Raw genomic sequence first — 20,934 nt, 5'->3', positions numbered from 1 at the left:
AGAGCACCCGGAGAAAGCCCACACTGATCAAGGGGAGAATGGACAAACTCCGCACAGACAGCACCCGTGGTCGTTGTCGAATCCGGATCTCTGACACTGGCAGGCAGTAAATTTACTGATGTGCCACCATTTTCGTCCCAAAAACATTTGTCAAATGCTCTGGTATAGCTGAAGGATGCATGCAAACATAATTTAGATAAGTAGCAGCTGATTTTGGAAGTCAGAAAGTTTATGGTCTTGTAAATCACCTGCAGTATCACCACTGTGCAGCAGAGGAATCGCTTCATTGTCAAAGGTGGCGTCTTTTACCCGAAGTGTCCAGATTGGTACGTGATGCAGATATACCAAAGATTCCATGAAATTATTGAAGAAGCTTCATGATCTGTTTTTCATGTCACAGTTGTACACAACATTGTCGAGGCCGCATTTAGAATATTGTGTTCCGTTTTGGTCACCCTGCTACAGGAAGGATGTCATTAAGCTGGAGAGTGTGCAGAGATGATGTACCAGAAAATCTTCCTGGATTTGACAGCCTGCGCTATAGGGAGAGGTTTGCAGGCCAGGACTTTATTCCTTGGTGTGCAGGAAGCTAAGGGGTGGCCTTGAGGAAGTGTATAAGATCATGAGGTGAATGGAGAGGGCGGATGCACGGTCTTTTATTCAGAGTAGGGGAAATCGAGAACCAGAGGACAGTTGAGAGGGGAAAGATTTATAGGAACATGAGGGGCAATTTTTTTCTACACAGAAGGTTGGTGGGTATATGGAACAAGCTGCCAGAGGAAGTAATTGAAGCAGGTACTATAACATCATTTAAAAGATATTTGGATAGGTACATGGATAGGAAAGGTTTAGAGGGATATGGGGCAAATGCAGACTTGTGTAGATGGGGCATCTTGGTCAGCATTGGCAAGTTGGGCCCAATGCTGACCAAGTTGCCATGTTATATGACTATGCTGTTTGGGGGGAAATGTTTCTTTACTCAATTAACATCAGTCAATTAACTGTTTGCGAGTATGCATGTTTGGTTTGCTCTTTTCTCCCTGGGCTACTACCGTGCTTCTGCCCCGAAAAAGGTTTTATTCCGAGGTGCTGCACTGAGGGTGTTCGGAGGCCATGTTTTGGGTTGAGAATTGCTTTGGCCAAACGAGCTCCTTCGTGGAAGCAGAGGTCCCTGTCAGAAGCAGCTGACTTTACAGAGCAAAACCTGACATTAATGTCCGGAATGAAAATGGCCAAACATAGCATTAATGTTTAGAATGAATTTTGGTTTCCATTTTATGACTGCAATGATGAGACGTTGCAACGCACACCAATGCTCCGAGGAGCAGCTCAGTTAACACACCAACACCAACACAAATGAGAAGATTTGCAGGAGCAAGGGTTGGGGAGGAAGACATGCCCACGTCCACTGTATAATTTAATCACATTTGCTTTTATTTGTAAGGCACCATAGATATTTCCTTACAGCACTAGCGAACTAATTTAATACACTTTTTGTTTTATTTAAGACATAATAAATGTATTTTAACACCGCCACATTAATTTTTCAACACAATTTGCATACATAGTCATACAAACCACACTGGTGTAAATGCAGTATACAGCCTCTGCCGCACCAGCGGAAACAAATGGAATTTTTTTTTTTTAAAGCAAAGTGTTTTTTTTAAACTTTTTTTTTTTTTAAGTGATTTGAAGCTCTGAAGTCACAGCATCAGATGGATTACTTCAATAATTATAACCTTTCACTTAATTTTTGTTGTGAAAGAGGTTATGCATTGTACAATCACATTCACGAAGGTCTCAAACATTGGTTATCGCTGTGAGCCATATTAACCCTTTGTGGACTGAGACAGCACGAAAATAAAACAGAGATTTTTTTAAATTTCTTCAAAGATCAAATCCACCCCACAGAACTGAAAACAATTATTGATGCCCCTCCCCCACCAAAAAAAATTAATTTAGATCTGTGTTTGCTTCCCCCCCGCCTCAGATTTTCTTACAGGGGAATTTGATCATAAATAGCATCCACTTTACAGAAAGTTTACATAAGTAGTTGATGCCTATACTGTTGCAGAGTTTTGTACAAGTTCTGGTTGGTAATATTCAGCATTAAAATTCTAGAGAACATCCTGCAACTAGGGAGGGTATAAGAATGGCAAAGCACTTTTGTACTTGATGGGCCTAACAGTCGCTGTGTGACATGATTGCCCCAATAAAATTATACAGAATTTCCCCTTTAGAACTAGTTTAAAAAAAAATTTTTGTTGATTGCTGGTTAACAATGGATGGCAAGAAATACCTGGTTTCCTCTGTCTAATTTGAGAGCACAGCGCTGATAGAGCTGAGGTGGATGGGTTTCACCAACCCGTACAAGCAAACCTGTTTTTCAACTCACTGCAGATCGTGGCACCATTGTACAATCACATTGGGCTTAAAACGGGAGAGAGGCAGCGAAGTGCATGTTACATGTATAGTTCATTTCATTAAATAAAACGTTAAATGAAAGTGACCATAAATGACCACATCTTTAGTAAATTTCATCTTAAAGCTGCAATAATTCTTAATTGTTTATTAGGACATCAGTTTGAGGCGCAAACTCCTATCTCTGACACAAGAAAATCGTGATGGCCAGAAACAGCAGTGTCACTGACTATTAGTTGAACCCCCAGTCTCATTGGAAGCCATCAAGCAGAAACATTACTCCACTTGAATCTCTCCACCGATACTGCGTATTTTCCAGTATTGTTTTTATTCTGAACACAATTGAAAACCTGGAGTATGCTGAAAAATGCTGGACCAAGTGTGGAGACCCGGATGGAGCTTATCTCCAGCTGGAGTTGGACATCCCAAGTTTCTGGATGGAGACCCTGCCAGAATGAACATGCCTTACGATCAGATCAATAGGCCTTGATAGTCAGTTGTCCTGTCTCCAATAGCTCCAAGGCATTCTGCATTTATGCCAGCTGCACAGCATCTATTCTTTCACTGGCACCCTGCCGCTATTTTTTTTATTATTAAAATATCAAATGCAAGATAAGCAGTGCTTGCCAAAAAGCTACAAGATCATTTCTGTTTTAAACAAGAGTGCCGAAAAAGTTTCATGTTTAGGTGAAAAAGCAAAGAGGAACAAAAGAGGACATTTTTGGGTGAACTAGTGCTTAATTCTATGTTGAAAGCAGAAAGCAAGCCCCACTGGCAAAGGAATTCACCTTGCAACTTGCTTCTCTCCATTTAAACTTTGAGTGCATGGATGCCAAACTATGCCAGTCATCAAAGCAAACTCTCCTCCTGTGTGAACCTCCTCCCTGTGCAATGTTCAAGTGGGAGGTGATGCCATCAGGGTGCGGGACAGTGCGCTCAAACACCAAACCAGGACTTAGTTTTATATTGGAGACATGCGGTCACGGGGAGAACGAACAAACTCCGTAGTCGGGATCGAACCCGGGTCTCTGGCACTGTAAGGCAACAACTCCACCGCTGCGCCACTGTGCCGTCTTCAGGTAACTCAAGAGCACCAATTTCAATGCATGCTTCACTCATACAGAATGAAGCTTACCCAGGTGCAAGGTAAATCAATTATCAAAACAATGGGCAAGGGAGAAGTTTCACACAGGTGATAAAACTCAACTACACCACCGATTCCAGTTTGACTAGAATCGGCGACGAACAACTGTAGCCTCAATAAGTGAACGCGGACCGGGGCTCAAGATGATTCAAGTACTCGCACAAATACCTCAATATACAAGGGTGCTCCTACACTCCCTTTAACTGTACTCCACTCAGCTCAGCTGAGGTTCCATGGCATTTTACTCAAAGAAAAGCTGATCAGTGGCCCAAGGTTCAGTGAATACAACAAGACACAAAGTGCTGGCGTAACTCGGCGGGTCAGGAGAACATGGATAGGCGACGTTTCACACGTCTGAGGAAAAGTCTCGACCCGAAACGTCACCATGTTCTCCAGAGCTGCTGCCTGACCGACTGAGTTATTCCAGCATTTTGTGCAATAACTAGTGTCTACAGTTCTTTGTCTCTACATGAATACTACAACCATTGCTTTCGCAACTCATGCACAATCGAAGTGCACATCGTGTGAAGTGAATAGCAGAGCTTGTCAGAGACACCAGAACTTCTGCACAAAAGATCTGGGAGTTTTGATAAGATGGGTTTGCTGGGGAACTAATTGAGCTGATGTGTCGCGAACGCCCACCAGCAACGGCAAAACGTGCTTGCGCTTGAGAAACAGACAACCGGCAAAAACGGCGCCAGGTAACACATCACACTGGTGAAGCCGTTCACTCACTTTAACGTGTTCAGCTATCCACTCTGAAATCTGCCTGCAACAAGCTTCCAGACACAGAGTGCTGGAGAAACTTAGCGGGTCAGGCAGCATCTCTGGAGAACGTGGATAGGTGATGTTTCGGGTCGAGGCCCTTCTTCGGGATGTCGAACCAAAACATCATCCACCCATGTTCTTCAGGGATGATGCTTGACCTGCTGAGTTTCTCCAGCACATTGTACCTTTTTTTGTTGTAAGTCAGCATCTGCAGTTCCTTGATTCTGCAATTTCACGATTCTTTGCAAAGCAAAAATGGCTTTAACTCAACATTACAGACAAGACAGTTTAACTGCCCCCACCCACCCCCATCACAAACTGATACAATGATATACTTTTTAAACTTCCCATTAGGGATCAATTTTACTTTTAATTTTACTCCAAAAAGAAAGTCATTTTAATGACTGAATGCTTAACATATGCGCTGGAGAAAGTTACCATCTTTGGACCATTTTCTGCTAAGTATGTATTGGGCTGCAAGTGGAGGGACTGAAGCCAGGTTTAAATGAATAAATGTATCTGGCACAGCAGAGGAAGAGGGAGAGGTGGCTGAAAGCCAACTAGCAGCAGTAGCTAGGAGCTGGTTTAAATCATAAGCAAATAAAAGGACTGAAGGAATTCTCAGTGATCTAGCATTTAAAGCTGTGGTATATACACAGTGTAGTTCAACAATTATATTTCAATACATTTCTAATTTGGAAATCCATCAACAGCGCACATAACTCCAATGGTGTCCAAGTCAAATGCACTGGGATCCAATTCATGGCTTCCAAAACAACCCCGATCCAACTAATCCATTTAAAAGTGACGTGTACAATAATAGGCCCTCAGTAACCAGAATATATAGACAAAGAACAAAATATACCATATTTACTCTAATAGAGGCCACACCAAACACAAATGCATGACAAAAAGAGTCAACTTAAAAACCCAATGTGAATGTGGGAGATTTCATTTAATAGCAACTGCTGGGCTGTTTGTTTCCAAGATTCGCAAGGAGCCTGTACGGAAAGGGGAGTGTTAAGTAAAATAAGATTCTTTGCCGTGACATTCAAAGGTTCCAGGTTACCAAAGACACTTTGATGTCTCCGTGTTGGGAGACTTGATTTATGGGGAAGGGGCAGATTCTGAGAGTTTAATGCACGTGGGATGTGGAAAATAGATGTGTGGGATGTGGAAAATAGATGTATGGGATGTAGTTATGGGAACTGGTGATTGTAGAGGTTAATGTTAATGTGACCTGCCCAATGTGTGGCCAAACTTTCCTCCACCTCTCCCCACCAAAGCATGAATTTACAAAAGCATGGGTGGTAAACTAATCTTGACCCAGTGATCCTTTGCCACAGTTCACCCTTAAGGTGTGCCTCGAAACTCATCTGATCTTTGGCCATCTGCTCACTTCATGGATCATGCTCTCTGTCGTCAACTTAAAGTACGGGGTTAATTTTCACTCTCTCTGCCACAGGCGTTTCGTTTAGAGATACAGCGCGTAAACAGGCCCTTCAGCCAGAGCCCTCGTTCTATCCAACACCCCAGGGACAATTTACAGAAGCCAATTAACCTACAAACCTGCACGTGTATGGAATGTGGGAGGAAACCGACGCACTCGGAAAAAGGGTCGCGGTCACGGGGAGGACGTACAAACCCTGTACAGAGACCAACTGTAGTCAGGATCGAACCCGGGTCACTGGCGCTGTAAGGCAGCAACTCCTCCACTGCGCCGCGGATGGCAGAAGGTGACCATGAGTTAATTTTAAAAGCCTGATTGGTACATTTATCGGAATTTGGGGCTAAAACCAACATAAATTACGGGCCACTTTGTCACCAATCTTCTCCATGGCAAAGACCTCATGAAACAGCAAGAAATGGCTTGGAACCAATGACTTGCTTTGTGCCTTAGCAAAACTAATCCCATGGAGTTTGGACATAGGAGGCAGTTCAATCCTTTCTTGGCTTGAGGTGAGAGTAAGTAAAAGGGGCAAGGGAAGTCTGGACATGACTGAACTATTCAAGGATTCCGAAAAGTCCACTGTCACTGTTCACTCACCACACACATCTCCCCTCCTATCACCACAAACTTCAAACAGACATCCAGAGGACAAGTTTGACGCAGGAAACCACGGGGATAGCCACAGCTGTTGACAAGATTTAGATCAACTTGCAGAGAGCGGTTGATCAACAAGATCCCATTCCGCCACTCCACCTCACTTCTCAACAAAGTGCCTTCATGAACAACTTAACTACCTGGCCACCGATTCCACGCGCAAAAATTTACGGGTTCCTCAAGGCTCCGTTAGAGAGGCGGCCATTTTGTTATAGTCGAGCTGCCACCATTTAAATCCCCACCCAACCAGACCCAGGCCAAACAAAGCAAGCACATTCACCACAGAATTCTGCTAGATTTTGAGCATTTTGGCATAAACTGAATGAAATGGCAGCATATTTCTATTCAATTAATTTAAAAAAATGCTGATTAAGTAATTTAAAGAGTTATCGTCAACTTAACCGATAATTGAATTCCTAAACTAGCTTGCAAACTCTCGCTTTTTTGGCGCCAATGCTGTGACTGTTGACCAAAGAGGTCAAGTTCCGATGAGGAAGACTGCCCACAAAGCAGCAAGATCGATATAAACCTTTCTACCAGATGAAAAGAAGAGAATTTGTTCAAGGCAACTTGTCTTATTGAAGCCACATTTGCATGTTGCAGCATTGGAATGTGTTGACAGTTCATGTAAGATTGGACTTCATGAGCACGGGCCACAAATTTGCTTTGGTTTCTGAGAGTGGAGAGAGTCGAACGTTACGAGTCGTTCGACAAAGTTAACCACTGGACAACCCAATTTTGGGGGCGACTAATAGGAAAGGCAAATTCCTGCAAAGCGCGACTTCAATGGACTGGCTGAATCAGAAGCTTTGACCTTGGAAACGTTGAACACGAGAATGTCCGTGAAGTGGACAAGCCAATAAGTTAAGGCCTCGCCCGAGGCAACTTCAAACTTAGTGTATATTCCTGCTTTGTTCATGCTAAAACAAAGTTGCTTTTTATAATATACTGGAGCTTTAAAATAAGTTTTGTTCCCCTAAATAATAACATACACAGCACAAAATTGCCACCTCCGAGATATATACAGGCATTAAAACAAACACCAAAAGATCATTTTAAGGATGTTGTGTTCAGCGATCCCTCCAGAGTTTCTAATCGGGTTTCTGCACGCCCTCATCTCTCTGGTGATCGTTGTCATGATGGTTCTTGTCATCTTTCGTAGCGAGGTGGATCTGGGAGCCCAGGGCGCTGGATAATGCCAGTAACCCTGCACTGGCACTGACTGAGGGAATGACAGGAGGTTGCAGACCAGCTGGCAGTGGAGTGAGTGGCACAGTGAGTCCATGGAGGTGAGACAGTTGCTGTGCCTGAAGCTGCTGCTGCAGAGAACACAAAAGGAAAAAGGCAATGAGAGCTGACACAAGCACGTTCTGGGCAGCGGGGGAAGGAACAGCAGATGCTGCTTTAAACCCACCATAGTCAGAAAAAGATGGGAGCAACTCAGCGGGTCAGACAGCAACTCTAGAGAAAAGGAATAGGTGACGTTTCGGATCAAGAGCCTTCTTCAGACTGAAGAAGGGTCTCGACCTGAAACATCACCTATCCATTCTCTCCAGAAGTTCTGACTCTCAAACATATGGCAACAGAAGTGGTAGTATAAGGAGACATAGACAAAGGGGGTTTCTCTTCAACGCCTACCAAACCAAATCTGATGCAAAGGACAAAGTGCTGGAGGAATTTCGCGGATCAGGCTGAAGAAGGGTCTCAACCTGAAACAGCATCTCTGAAGAAAAGGATTATGTGACACCTGCCCCGCTGAGTTACTCCAGCTTTTTGTGTCTATCTTCACATTCTGGACAGAACAGGTCCCTTCTCCAGCAAAAAAAACACACGAATGGTTAGGCTTCCTCACAGCGACAGAGACCAGAGTTCGATCCTGACCGTTTATGTGGAGTTTGCACGTTCTCCCTGTGACCCCGTGTGGGATCCTCCGTGTGTTCCGTTTTCCTCCCACATGCCAACGCCGTGCGCGTTTGTAGGTTAATTAGCTTCCGTAAATTCCCACGAGTGCGCAGTGAGTGGATGAGAAAGTGAGATAACATGGAGCTTGTGTGAGCGGGTGATCGATGGCCGTGGAGTATTCAGTGGGCTGAAGAGCCCGTTTCCACGCTGCATCTCTAAACTAAACGACAATTACTATACCGTTTTGACAGGCACAATGGCTAATCGAGTACTCATCCCACTGCTTGTAAACATATGGAATGAAGGAGACCAGGGAAGGAATCATCAGAAACCCATCTATTTTGAGCAGTTCAGATATCGTCTCATCACAAAATGCACAGCACTGGCACTTTGTATAAATAGCTTGAACAAAGAGCTTTGATTAGAGCTTTGCAATTTCTTCTTCCAGCTGAAAAACTCCTACCGGACAAATTAAATTGCCATTTTAATGCGAAAAGATTCTTAACAATGCAGTAAAAAAAAAAAAAAAAATCTGTTCTGGAGTTGAGGAGACCTGAAACCTAACAGGTTGACATCTGCACGATGAACATTATCCAGGCTTCGGATTGATTGATGACATTATTCACATGGTTTACATTCTCGGCTTTCCTCCCAGATGGGCCACAATACATTTGGAGATTCTTCTCCCCCACAGAACAAAGAAACACAAATAGTCCTCCCACTTGCCCTGAAAGAGTGCGTGTGTACACCGATCTACGCAAACAGCCCTCCCGCTGACCCGGGCCAAGATAAAAGCCAGGCTGCAACTCATCGTTTTCCCCCCCCCCTTGTATCGGGGCTACGTGGCAAGCACACAGCAGCGGACGTGACTGCAACAACAGCCTGACTTCTGCAGAAACTGAAGCAAACAAGGCAACTCTTCATTCTCTTTGTGGACGAGAAGGAAACACCATTCAATGGGGATGATGTGTTTATCCAGATGGAAAAAAAAACACTGGAAGTGGCTTGACTCGGCATCAGATTTCTTTCACCACCCTGTTCCTTTCCCATCCCAGCCAATTCATCTCCGATGTGTTTTCTGTGTTCCTTTGCTTTTTAGTTGTATGACTGACTTGGCAAATGAAATTCCTGGCATGTTGCAAAACATCCTTGGCTAATAACGTATTATTGCGATTGTGATCGTAACCTCCCTCTCTTTCTCCCCCCCCCCAGCCCCTTTTCACCCTCATCTCTCCCTTCGGGTTTAATTTTTACAACTCTTTATCCTTCCTTAACTGATACCCTTTAGTCTCTGTTTCACCTCTAGCCTTTGTCACTTACTCCGCCCATTGGCCAAAGACTCCTCCTCCACTCACCTGTATCCACCTATCACTTATCCTTCCCCCACCTTTCATTTCCAGCTGAATGAATGAATACTTTGTCACATGTGATAAGTCTCCCCCATCCGCCCCCCACTCCAGGTCCTCCTATGTTCCCCCCCCCCCTCCCCCTCTCAAGCGTTCCCACCATTGTTCATCCTCCCCCTCTTCCTGCCCCCCACCCCCTCATCACGGCTGTCCCCCAACACCAGGTCCTCCTTTGTTCTCTCCTCCCCACGCCCCCTCCTCCAACAGTCTGAGGAAGGGTGGTAACCCAAAATGTCATCTGTCCATTCCCTCCACAGATGCTGCCTGGCCCGCTGAGTACCTCCAGCACCTTGTGTTTTGCGTCAGATTTAGCTTGGTTGAGGTTGAATAACAGAAGCCCCCTTTGTCTATGTCTCTTTACACTACCGCCTCTATTGCAATTAGTTTGAGGGTCAGAACCTTTTTCTTCAGGATGGAAAACGCAAGTACTGGAGGGCATAACTTTAAGATGAGAGGAGCAGAGTTTAAAGGAGATGTTCGGATGGTGCTGAAATGCGCTACCATGCGTGGTGGTTGAAAAAGATTCAAAAGTGGCATTTAAGAGACTTTTTGATATGTAAGGAATGGAGGGAATATGAATTATATGCAGGTAGATAAGAGATGGCATCGTGTTTGGCACAGAAATTGCGGGCCAAAGGGCCTGTTCTTGTGCTGCCCAGTTCCACGTTTACACCAGTCGCTTCCACCGTATGTCATGGTGATGAAACCAAAACGTCGCCTATTCCTTCTCACCATAGATGCTGCCTCACCCGCTGAGTTTCTCCAACATTTTTGTCTACCTTTCATGGTGATGAATGGCCATTCAATATAGAATGAGGCCATTCGGTCCAAGCCAGTTCTGAGGGAAATCGCTTTGGCCCCATTTTCCCCACTAATATTAATTACCAGGTTAATTCCCGGGATGGTGGGACCGACATATGATGAAAGAATTGATTGACTGGGCTTATATTCGCTGGAATTTAGGATATCTAATAGAGACATATAAAATTCTGAAGGGATTTTACAGGCTTGATGCAGGAAAAATGTTCCCAATGTTGGGGTAGTCCGGAACCAGGAGTCACAGTCTAAAAATAAGGGGTAGGCCATTTACGACTGAGATGAGGAAAAACCTTTTTTACCCACAGAGTTGTGAATCTGTGGAATTCTTTGCCGAAAAAGGCAGTGGAGCCCAATTCACTGGATGTTTTCAAGAGAGAGTTAGATATAGCTCCTAGCTAACGGAATCAAGGGATATGGGGCGGAAGCGGGAACGGGGTACTGATTTTGCATGATCAGCCATGATCATATTGAATGGCGGTACTGGCTCGAAGGGCCGAATGGCCTACTCCTGTACCTATTTTCTATGCTTCTATGTAATATTCCTGCAACCTGTCACCATCCTGATTCTCCATCATTCACCCACACTCTGGGTAATTCACAATATTCAATTAATCCCCAACCTTTATGATGTGCGAATAGACTGGAACACCTGGGGGAGACAAACATGGTCAGAGAGAGACTGTGGACACTAGATCTGAGAGGCCATGGCACTATCAGCTCCAACACTGCACAATCTCCAAAGGCCGGGATCCCAAAAATGCTCCTCAGATTGGTTTATCATTTGTTTAGGGCCATTGTGAGATACAGCTTTAGTTTGCATGCTATCTAGTAAAACCAAATCGTACTATACACAGGTACCGTACACAAGGACAGGTGAAGCAAAACGAAGCCTTAGTTCAGTTTATTGTCACGTGTACCGAGGTACAGTGAAAAGCTTTTGTTGCGTGCCAACCAGTCAGCGGAAAGACTAATCGAGCCGTCTACAGTGCACAGATACATGATAACGGGAATAACGTTTAGTGCAAGATAAATTCCAGTAAAGTCCAATTAAAGATATTCCGAGGGTCTCCAAGGAGGTTGATAGTTGCTCAGGACCGCTCTCTAGTTGGCGACAGGATTGTTCAGTTGCCCAATAACAGCGGGGATGAAACCGTCCTTGATTCTGGAAGTGTGCATTTACACAATTCTGTACCTCTTGCCCGATGGGAGGGAGGAGGAGAGGGAGTGACCGGGGCGAGACACGTCCTTGATTATGCGGGTGGATTGCTGAGGCAGCGTGACGCGTAAATGGACTCAAAAGAAAGGGAGATGGGCACAAAAAGCTGGCGTAACTCAGCGGGACAGGCAGCATCTCTGGAGAGAAGGAATGGGTGACGTTTCGGGTCGAGACCCTTCTCTCAATAGAAGGAAGGTTGGTCGAGGCTGCATCCACAATTCGCTGCAATGACTTGTGGTGTTGGACGTCGCGTTCCCATGCATCCCGATAAAATGCTTTCTACGGTGGAATGGGCCACATTGCAGAATACAGTGTTGCGGCATCGTAGCTATTACCTGACACAGGCTCCTGCAATACAGTGGGAAAATGATGCCTTTCACAAACACTTGATATCACAACACAGATTGCAGTCAATTAAGTATTTCTGGAACAGAGTGATGGGAGTAATGAAGGAATGTTTTATGCAGTGTGTGTTGGCATGTACAACTGTGCCCACGTATATCCCTGCATCTCCACAGAGCCCAGGTTGGGCACAATTCAGAAACATGCAGATAACAAATAACTTTGACGAAAATCTCTTTCACTGAAATAGTTTCAAAGTTGAGCTTTCATCTGAGATGGCTGTGCTGATTGCTACAGAAAAAAACATGGCAATTCTGTGAGATATATAACCCTCCAGTGTGTACAATCTTCTTCTCTGGCCTTAGGGGTTGCTGGATAAGTGCGGCATTAAAAAAAAAAATGTCACAGGACAGCAAAAATGGAAGGCAACTGCATTTGGGAGCATTTAGCAACCGTTGCTCCCCCCTCCAAGGACACATGGCGAGCAGTAGATCAGTTCAGAGTCTCAGGGAACAGTTTATAAGGCGGCAGCAGCAGCCAAGGGCCATTTCATCAAGCACCACCTCCTTAAAGGGACGGCCTCTGAAATGTTTCAGCTCGATTCCAAATCGTGGACTGGGAATACAACAGCCAGGACCACAGCATTGTTATCTTTGCAAGCAATGGAAGGACAGGGCATAGAGAAGGCTGGAGATTTTTTCACACTCGGTTTTAGATTGGTATAATTTTACCCAGGGATTTAAGCAGACTGCACTGATGTGGACAAGGAACACATTTCCAAGAGAGGAATTGAAAGCCACGCATCCATCTCCAATCTCTGAAGGAGCCAGGCTCATTCCAGTCTAAGTGCATTAGTTTAGTTTAGTGATACAGCGCGCACTTAGGCCCACCGAGTCCGCGCCGACCAGCGATGCACTATCCTACACACTCGGGACAATTTACAATTTTTACCAAAGCTGATTAACCTACCAACCTGTACGTCTGGGGAATGTGGGAGGAAACCGGAGCTTCCAGAAAAAAACCCAACGCGGTCACTAGGCGAACGTACAAACTCTGCACAGACAGCGCCCGTAGTCAGGATCAAGCCCGGGTCGCTGGAGCTGTAAAGCAGCAGCTCTACCGCTGTGTCACTGTGCCGCCCCATTAGTTTACATCATACATCAGTCATAACTATTCCTGTGATGGAGGGTGGATGGAGGGAACAAAAAGGAAGTCCTCCTGATTTTAGGTGAAATTCTGAACGGATGAGCAGATATGAATGGAAGAGGGGATCAGGACGGCCTGTGACATCCCTTATTCCCTATGGCTACGTATGGACAATAATAATCATGTGGGACAGATACAGAAAGATCTACTTACTTCAGGATATAGAGTGATACAATGTGGAAACAGGCCCTTCGGCCCAACTTGCCCACACTGCCCCCAACATGTCCCAACTACACTAGTCCCACCTGCCTTGTTCGGTCCATATCCCTCTAAACCTGTCCTATCCAGGTATCCGTCCAATTGCTTCTTGAACGCTGCGATCGTCCCTGCCTCAATTACCTCTTCCGGCAGCATGTTCCGTACACCCACCACCCTTTGTGTGAAAAAGCTGCCCCTCAGATTCCTATTAAATCTCCCCGCGCTTCATCTTAAACCTATGTCCCCAGGCTCACGATTCCTATCCTAATGTGGTCTCTATACGAGACTCAACATTCGGTCTGAGGAAGGGTCTCGACCCGAAAAGTCACCTATTCCTTTTCTCCAGAGATGCTGTCTGGCCCGTCGAGTTACTCCAGCTATTTGTTTCTATAATAAGGGCAGCAGCGATGGTAGATGGCGGTTGGGGACAAAGGCAGGATGTGAAGATGAGACTTGAATAGTCCCGTGCATTGCTATGGCAACAGCTTCAGAGGCTGGATATAATCACTTCACTTCCCAACCCTCTTTGTGGTTTTGCACACAACTTTTTGAAATGCAACTTAATGTACAAAGGGGCGTGCACACACAGGTGATCCGCAAGTTGTATACTTGCTTGTCTCTGCGTGTCAATACACATACCTACACGTGTGTGTGTGTGTGTGCGTGCATGAGTTCTTTTGTGCAATTGAGTGAAACAGACCTACCCTGATGACGGTGTTGAGCTCTGGGGCAGTCACCTGCTTTGCACGCTCGATAGCTTGAACCACCTGCTGCTGATGCTGCAACAAGAAAAGACAAAGGAAGAAAGGTAATCAGACCGCAGACTGTCCAAACACGGCTTCTCAAAGGGGAGACACGGTGAACACTAGTCGGCATTTCATAACGCTCACGCACGCAGAACAGAACTCGAGCTGCACAGCACTGATAGATCTTTTATTGATGTCGCTTTTTTTTTTAAACAGTCAGACAGACAGAATTAAGATGTCAGTTACCTCCTGAGATAAGAAAGGGATGACTTGAGCACAGATTCCATTCAATCTTTTGACAATTTCAGCCTGCAACAGAAAGAAAGAAACATTCAGCTTGTTTACACTCTTTTTGACTGCGCACCCATTGACTTTAGCACCAAGCCGCAACTTATATATATATACACACACACACTGTGAAAAAAAGTGTTCTGCAGTAAAGTTCCCACCCAGGGCGAGAAGCTACACAGCATTTACCCCAGTGACAGCTTCAACAGCAAGAAGCACAACAATGCAGCCTGCATTATACCATCCGAGATATAAATTGACATGGCATTTCATGAGGAAAAAGTAACAATGAACAGAGGACCACAAGTAGTTGACTCCAACAGTGGGATGACCTTATAACCCACAAGCAATTGACCGAAACCTCTGCCACAACTGGGATTAACCATTCACCAGCACCGGGACAAATATATTGACCTGACAAACCTCCGCTTGCGTGGGTTTTAAATCCCCACCCAGTCCAAGCTTTCTGAATAACCAATTCCACCTCCCTTAATGTTCATAATGACTCACTAATTCAGCATGTTTAAGAAAGAACTGCAGATGCTGGAAAAATCGAAGGTAGACAAAAAAAGTTGGAGAAACTCAGCGGGTGAGGCAGCATCTGTGGAGCGAAGGATAAGCGACGTTTCGGGTCGAGACCCTTCTTCAGACTGATGTCGGGGGGGGGGGGGGGGGGGAAAAGAAAGGAAGAGACGGAGACTATAAATTCAGCTTAGTTTAATTTGGGGATACAGAAGGAAGCAGCCCGTTAGGTCCACTGAGCCCGTGTCAACCAGTGATCACCATACACGCGCACTTCCGACGCACTCTAGGGACAATTTACCATTTTTTAATCGAAGCCAATCAAACTACAAATGTGGACGTTTTTTGAGTGTGGGAGGAAACCGGAACACCTGGAGAAAACCCAAAAGGTCCCAGTGAGAAGGTACAAACTCCATACAGACAGCATCCGTAGTCAGGATGAAACCCAAGTGTCTGGCACTGTGAGGTAGCAGCTCTACTGCTGCACCACTGTGCCAAGAATCCAAAATGAGGTGGTTAAACCTTGAGCACTGAGGAATTTTTCCCTCGATTCAATAGCTCATTTATACAAACTAATATGGAGGACAACCGTAGGCACTCAAGTCTCTGATTTGTCTCAATGTCGAATCTGCTGCCTCCCTAACGACAGAATGCTTCAGATTTATTGGCGATATTAAATGGAACCACGGTTTTAGTTGGAACAGTTGGGGCAGTAAGCAGGGTTGCACCCACCCACATCACGAGTGCCCCATCCTTATCCTTCCAACACGGGAAGAATTGCACGCGCTCCTGTATATTAGAAGCCCATCCACATGCTCGGGAGTTGGAAGCATGTGCAATCATTTGGCCAGAGAGATTTAAGAGGCAAGCTAATTAAGACCATCCAGCTCAAATCTCCCACAAGACTCCTGAATGATAATACCTCCTCCATTGCCAGAGTGAGCCCACACGCAAACTGGAGGAACAGCACCTCATATTCCGTTTGGGTGGCTTATAACCAAAGTTATGAACATTGAATTCTCCAATTTATGTTTCATCGCTCGCCCACCCCCTCACCTGGGCGCACACCCATTTCTTTCACGTCCCACCTACTTTCCCCCTTACAGCCCATCATACCCCCCCCCCCCCCATCTCTTTCCACCTACAGCAGAAACAAAGAACAGCAGATGCTGGTTTATAGACGCAACGCGATGGAGTAACTCGGTGGGTCAGGCAGCACCTCTGAAAAAATGGATGGGTGACGTTTCGGGTAGGGACACCTAACCACGTTCTCCAAAGAAGCTGCCTGACCTGCTGAGCTACTTGAGCACCTTGCATTTCTTTGTTGGGGGGGGGGGGGGGGGGGGGGGTGAGATGGGAAGATAAATCATGGTTAATTTGTAATTGATGTCATTAAATGCAGTTGTTTAAGTTTAATTTATGTTTTAATTTAAGTTTAATTTAATGTTTTGGTTTAGAGATACAGAGCGGAAACAGGCCCTTCAGCCCACCGAGCCCGCCCCAACCAGTGATTCCCGCACATTAACACTATCCTACAAACACTAGGGACAATTTACACTTACACCAAGCCCATTAACCTACAAACCTGTACGTCTTTGGAGTGTGGGTGGAAACCGAAGATCTCGGAGAAAACCCACGCGGTCACGGGGAGAACGTACAAACTCCGTACAGACAGCGCCCGTAGTCGGGATCGAACCCGGGTCTCTGAAGCTACAAGTGCCGTAAGGCAACAACTCTATCGCTGCGCCACCAAGCCGTGCGAATATACTTGGCGCTGAGACGGATCTGTCAAAGTTACGCTGAACCCACTAAGTGTGTTGCCAGTGCACATCTTGCCTGCTGCTCTGAATGCATCATCACAAATTGCTCCCAGTACTATCAGCCCACGACAGACTGAGCACCACCCGTGTGTCACCCCCACTGCTATATCTTTTAAACAGCTCTCGAGAGGGAGAGAGACAAGCCACGTTGCAAAGGACAAAATCCATTCCGGGAATGAATGGGACAGCTGGGTGTTTTTCACAGCGCAAATGGACGTTAGCACAAACACTGCAGAGGGACATCAGACTTCACTCAAATCCCGCCCGGTGAAGCAGAGTTCATCCAGGCGAATAAGCAGCAAGACTAAATGAGACCACGACCCATTTAATCCACCTCTTCACCAGACCCTTCCATGCATAATTCAACAAGTTTCATTTGACAAAACGCACCCGCAGGACCTTCGCCGAGCCACCAACAACCTTTAACCGCCCAAAATAAATGACCGGTCAGACAACCAAAAGTTCCACTTAACTGAAGTCCCAGAAGACGGCAACTTGTAATCACACCAGGAGACCCGATTTGATCATTGATCGGGGGTCCTCTCCAAAAGGATGTTATTGCAAGGAATTGATGCTACCCATGAGGTCCAAATGATATGAAGAGTTTCATGAGGAGAAAAGGGCCGTACTTTCCAAATACATCACGAGTTTGCTGCCCAATGAGAGCTTTTCTTGCAAACCGACAACCATTAACTGGTCCAGTGTGGCAACAAAAACAAACAAGTCCTCTTGAACGGAAAGATTCAAAACACCAGGGTACGCTGATATATTTTAATCTCAAATGTAGATGCTTATAATATCAGGAATAGAAATTGGCCAATCAGACCCTTTCCACCAGTCCCATTCTGGGGTGCAAAGGACAGCACAGGAGTATAGTTGCTGCCTTACAGGGCCAGAGACCCGGGTTCAATCCCGACGAAGGGTTCTTGTCTGCACGGAATTTGTACGTTCTCTCTGTGACCCACGTGGGTTTTCTCCGAGATCTCTGGTTTCCTCCCAAACGCCAAAGACGTACAGGCTTGCAGGTTCATTGGAAATTGTCCTTCCTGTGCGTAGTGTATTGTAAGTAGATGTAGCACAGTGTATGGGGATCGCTGGTCGGCATGGATGTGGTGGGCCGAAGGGCCCGTTTCTGCGCTGTATCTCTAAACTATACCAAACCTATTCCACCCTTCAGATAATGGAGGGATATGAATTATGTGCAGGAAGATAAGAGTTGGTCTTTGCATCATGAGTCCGACACGGACATTGTGGGCCAAAGGGTCTGTTCCTGCGCTGCTGTACTGTTTTATGTTTTATGCACTCAATAACCCTCTCCATCCCATGCTCCCCTGCCTCCTCCATATCCCTTGCTCTCTTCACCATGAAGAACCACATCCAAGTTCATCGGCTGCCTTCTTTGGCACAGCTGCAATTCAATTTTGGTGCTGGTGAGAAATGCTAAATTCTGGAGTAAAATAAACTAAAACCAACAGAGATGAATGCTGGTACACAAAATTGCTGGGGAAACTCAGCGGGTGCAGCAGCATCTATGGAGCGAAGGAAATAGAACTAAAAGCAGCGAGGGGGTACGCGATTATACTCCACTCAAGACGAGCAAAAAAAAAAGATGAGTTTCTATGTTGTTTCATAACAGAGCAAATTAAAATTGGAAAGAAGATTCGAGGGTTCCTACATTAACATCGTCATCGCTGATGTAACACTGAATTCTTCCTCACCCCCCCCCCCCCCCACCCCACTCCCACGCCATCCACCGAGAGAGAAGGCAGTTTAATTTAACGAGCAAGCCGATGCAGTTGATCGATTGTATTGTGCATTAATATGCAAGTGTGACTTCGGGCACAGCTGGTACAGAACATAAACTGACACACACAAGCGCTGAGCTCTCAGTCTTTGGGGAGCTCGGAGTAGTTTATTAAAAAGTCAGTCCGCTTTAGGATTCTGCTGTAATCAGCACAGCAATAAATAGGGATGGCAGCCTAATTGATCCTGCTGTATTATTAATGAAGTGGCTCACAGGAAGCTGGCATTATCAAAAAAGATTCTTCTTCCACAGTAATATGCTACGACAACAGCACAATTCCCCGTATAATTAAAAAGAAACTCAAAAATTTCAACCTCGCATCAAGCTCCATTTATTTTTTTAAAATTGCTGAAAAACTAACCGGCAGTCAAAGCAGAAGGCACCATTCATTTAAATAAGACACAAAATGCTGGAGTAATTCAGCGGGGCAGGCAGCACCTCTGGATAGAAGGAATGGGCGACGTTTCGTGTTGAGTCCCTGAAACGTCACCCATTCCTTCTATCCAGATATGCTGCCGGTCCCGCTGAGTTACTCCAGCATTTTGTGACTATCTTCGGTGTAAACCAGCATCTGCAGTTCCTTCCTACACACGACAACATTCATTTATTGCGTCTGAAGAAGTCTGAGGAATGAGTGATGTTTCGGGTCCCAACCCGAAACATCACGTATCCCAAACATTTCTCTTTACAGCAATTTTCAACTAGCCTTTGTCCATCAGACAATTAATCCCCCCCCCCTCCAACACACCATCATCTCTATCCACCTATCACTCGCCAGGCTTTGTCCTGCCGCTTCCTTTCTTCCAGCTTTCTCCCCCCACCCCAATAAGTCTGAAGGGTCCCGAACTGAAACGTCACCAACCCATGTTCTCTCGAGATGCTTCCTGTCCTGCTGGGTTATTCCAGCACTGTGCCTTCATTCACTGATTGTGAACTGACATCCAACATGGAAGCCATGTTAAGCTTTTCCACAATTAGAGGAATCTTAACCAGTCACACAAAAGGGGCACCAGTAGCCTTCACTAACTTGCATCAGTGCCGACAGGTAAGAAGCCCCCCCATCATTTATACATTTTACATCAAACATGATCGGTGTGGAACTCTGCTATCGTCCCATTCATCTGGCTCAATCCAACCTCAACCATCAATCCCAAGAGCAAATTCTCATCCTGTATCTCAATTTATTTTGAAAATGGGCACAAAATGCTGGATTAACTCAGCGGGACAGGCAGCATCTCTGGAGAATAGGAAAGCTGACGTATCGGGTCGAGACCCTTCTTCAGACACTGAACTTTCACCAGCCTCGTGCGTCTGACGAGGGGTCTAGACCCAAAACGTCATGTATTCTATTTCTCCAAAGAGGCTGCCCGACCCGCTGAGTTACTCTGGCATTTTATGTCTATCTTCGGTGTAAACCAGCATCTGCAGTTCCTTCCTGCTCAATTTATTTTTTAGTTGCTCAGTTTTGTGTTGCTGAACGTATCAGATTCTCCTTTAGGTGGACTTTAGGTGAGACTGGACCCACCGACGGCAAACATTTCAGCTGGGTAATACCTTTCCTTACCCTAGTTGGCTGGCTTAGATCACAGGCCAGTGGATCATGTTCGACATCTAGAGTTGGTTATAAGTGTACTTACAGGATGCACTGCACACCACATCTGAAGTTTCAGCATTACATGACAAATGTCCAGGCACTCATGTGTTGGAAGGAACTACAGATGCTGGGTTAAACCGAAGATAGCCACAAAAAGCTAGAGTAACTCAGTGGGACAGACAGCATCTCTGGAGACAAGTAATAGCAGATGATTTGGATCGAGGCCCTTCTTCAGACTGACGTCTCGACCCAAAACATCACCCATCATTTTTCTCCAGAGATGCTGTCTGACCCACTGAGTTACTCCAGCTTTTTGTGATTATCTTCGGTACAGTCTCTCATGTTAGTTGAGTATTGCCACAGGTGGAGGACTGGGGGAAGGAATCCCACCAGCTAATTAATTCATTGGTTGTGAAATGCCAGTGCCTTAAATAAAAACTCTGGTGTGAATAAATATCATAGCCAGTTCTGAACAATCATGTAACTATTAAAACTCTCTTTGCTAGTTTGTATGTTTGGTTGTCAGTCACATCTTCTCCAAAATCCGACTCGGTAACGGAGAAATGTTTACATATTCCGGTCGAGATTTACCTCATGAATTCAAAAATCTCCTCATCTGAAGATTTGGTTAATT

General features: G+C 45.4%; 1 protein-coding gene across 2 annotated transcripts in view; it reads right to left on the bottom strand.

The window, feature by feature from the left end:
- Positions 1-4,531: 4,531 nt before the first annotated feature.
- The window catches only part of tle5 (TLE family member 5, transcriptional modulator), a 133,604-nt gene continuing 117,201 nt past the window's right edge, over positions 4,532-20,934 (bottom strand). Inside the window, exons 5-7 of one of the 2 annotated variants that reach the window (XM_033046495.1) lie at positions 14,519-14,581; positions 14,231-14,305; positions 4,532-7,756 (exon numbers count right to left, since the gene is read on the bottom strand). In XM_033046495.1, the coding sequence (XP_032902386.1) occupies positions 7,529-7,756; positions 14,231-14,305; positions 14,519-14,581 (366 nt within the window). In that variant the 3' untranslated portion in view covers positions 4,532-7,528. The remainder of the gene's footprint in view (positions 7,757-14,230; positions 14,306-14,518; positions 14,582-20,934) is intronic. The other variant, XM_033046496.1, reaches the window with a different exon arrangement.

This window comes from Amblyraja radiata, chromosome 29, assembly GCF_010909765.2.
Source record: "Amblyraja radiata isolate CabotCenter1 chromosome 29, sAmbRad1.1.pri, whole genome shotgun sequence".
In the NCBI taxonomy this organism is placed as follows: Eukaryota; Metazoa; Chordata; class Chondrichthyes; order Rajiformes; family Rajidae; genus Amblyraja; species Amblyraja radiata.
This window is presented reverse-complemented; position numbering and strand designations above follow the sequence as displayed.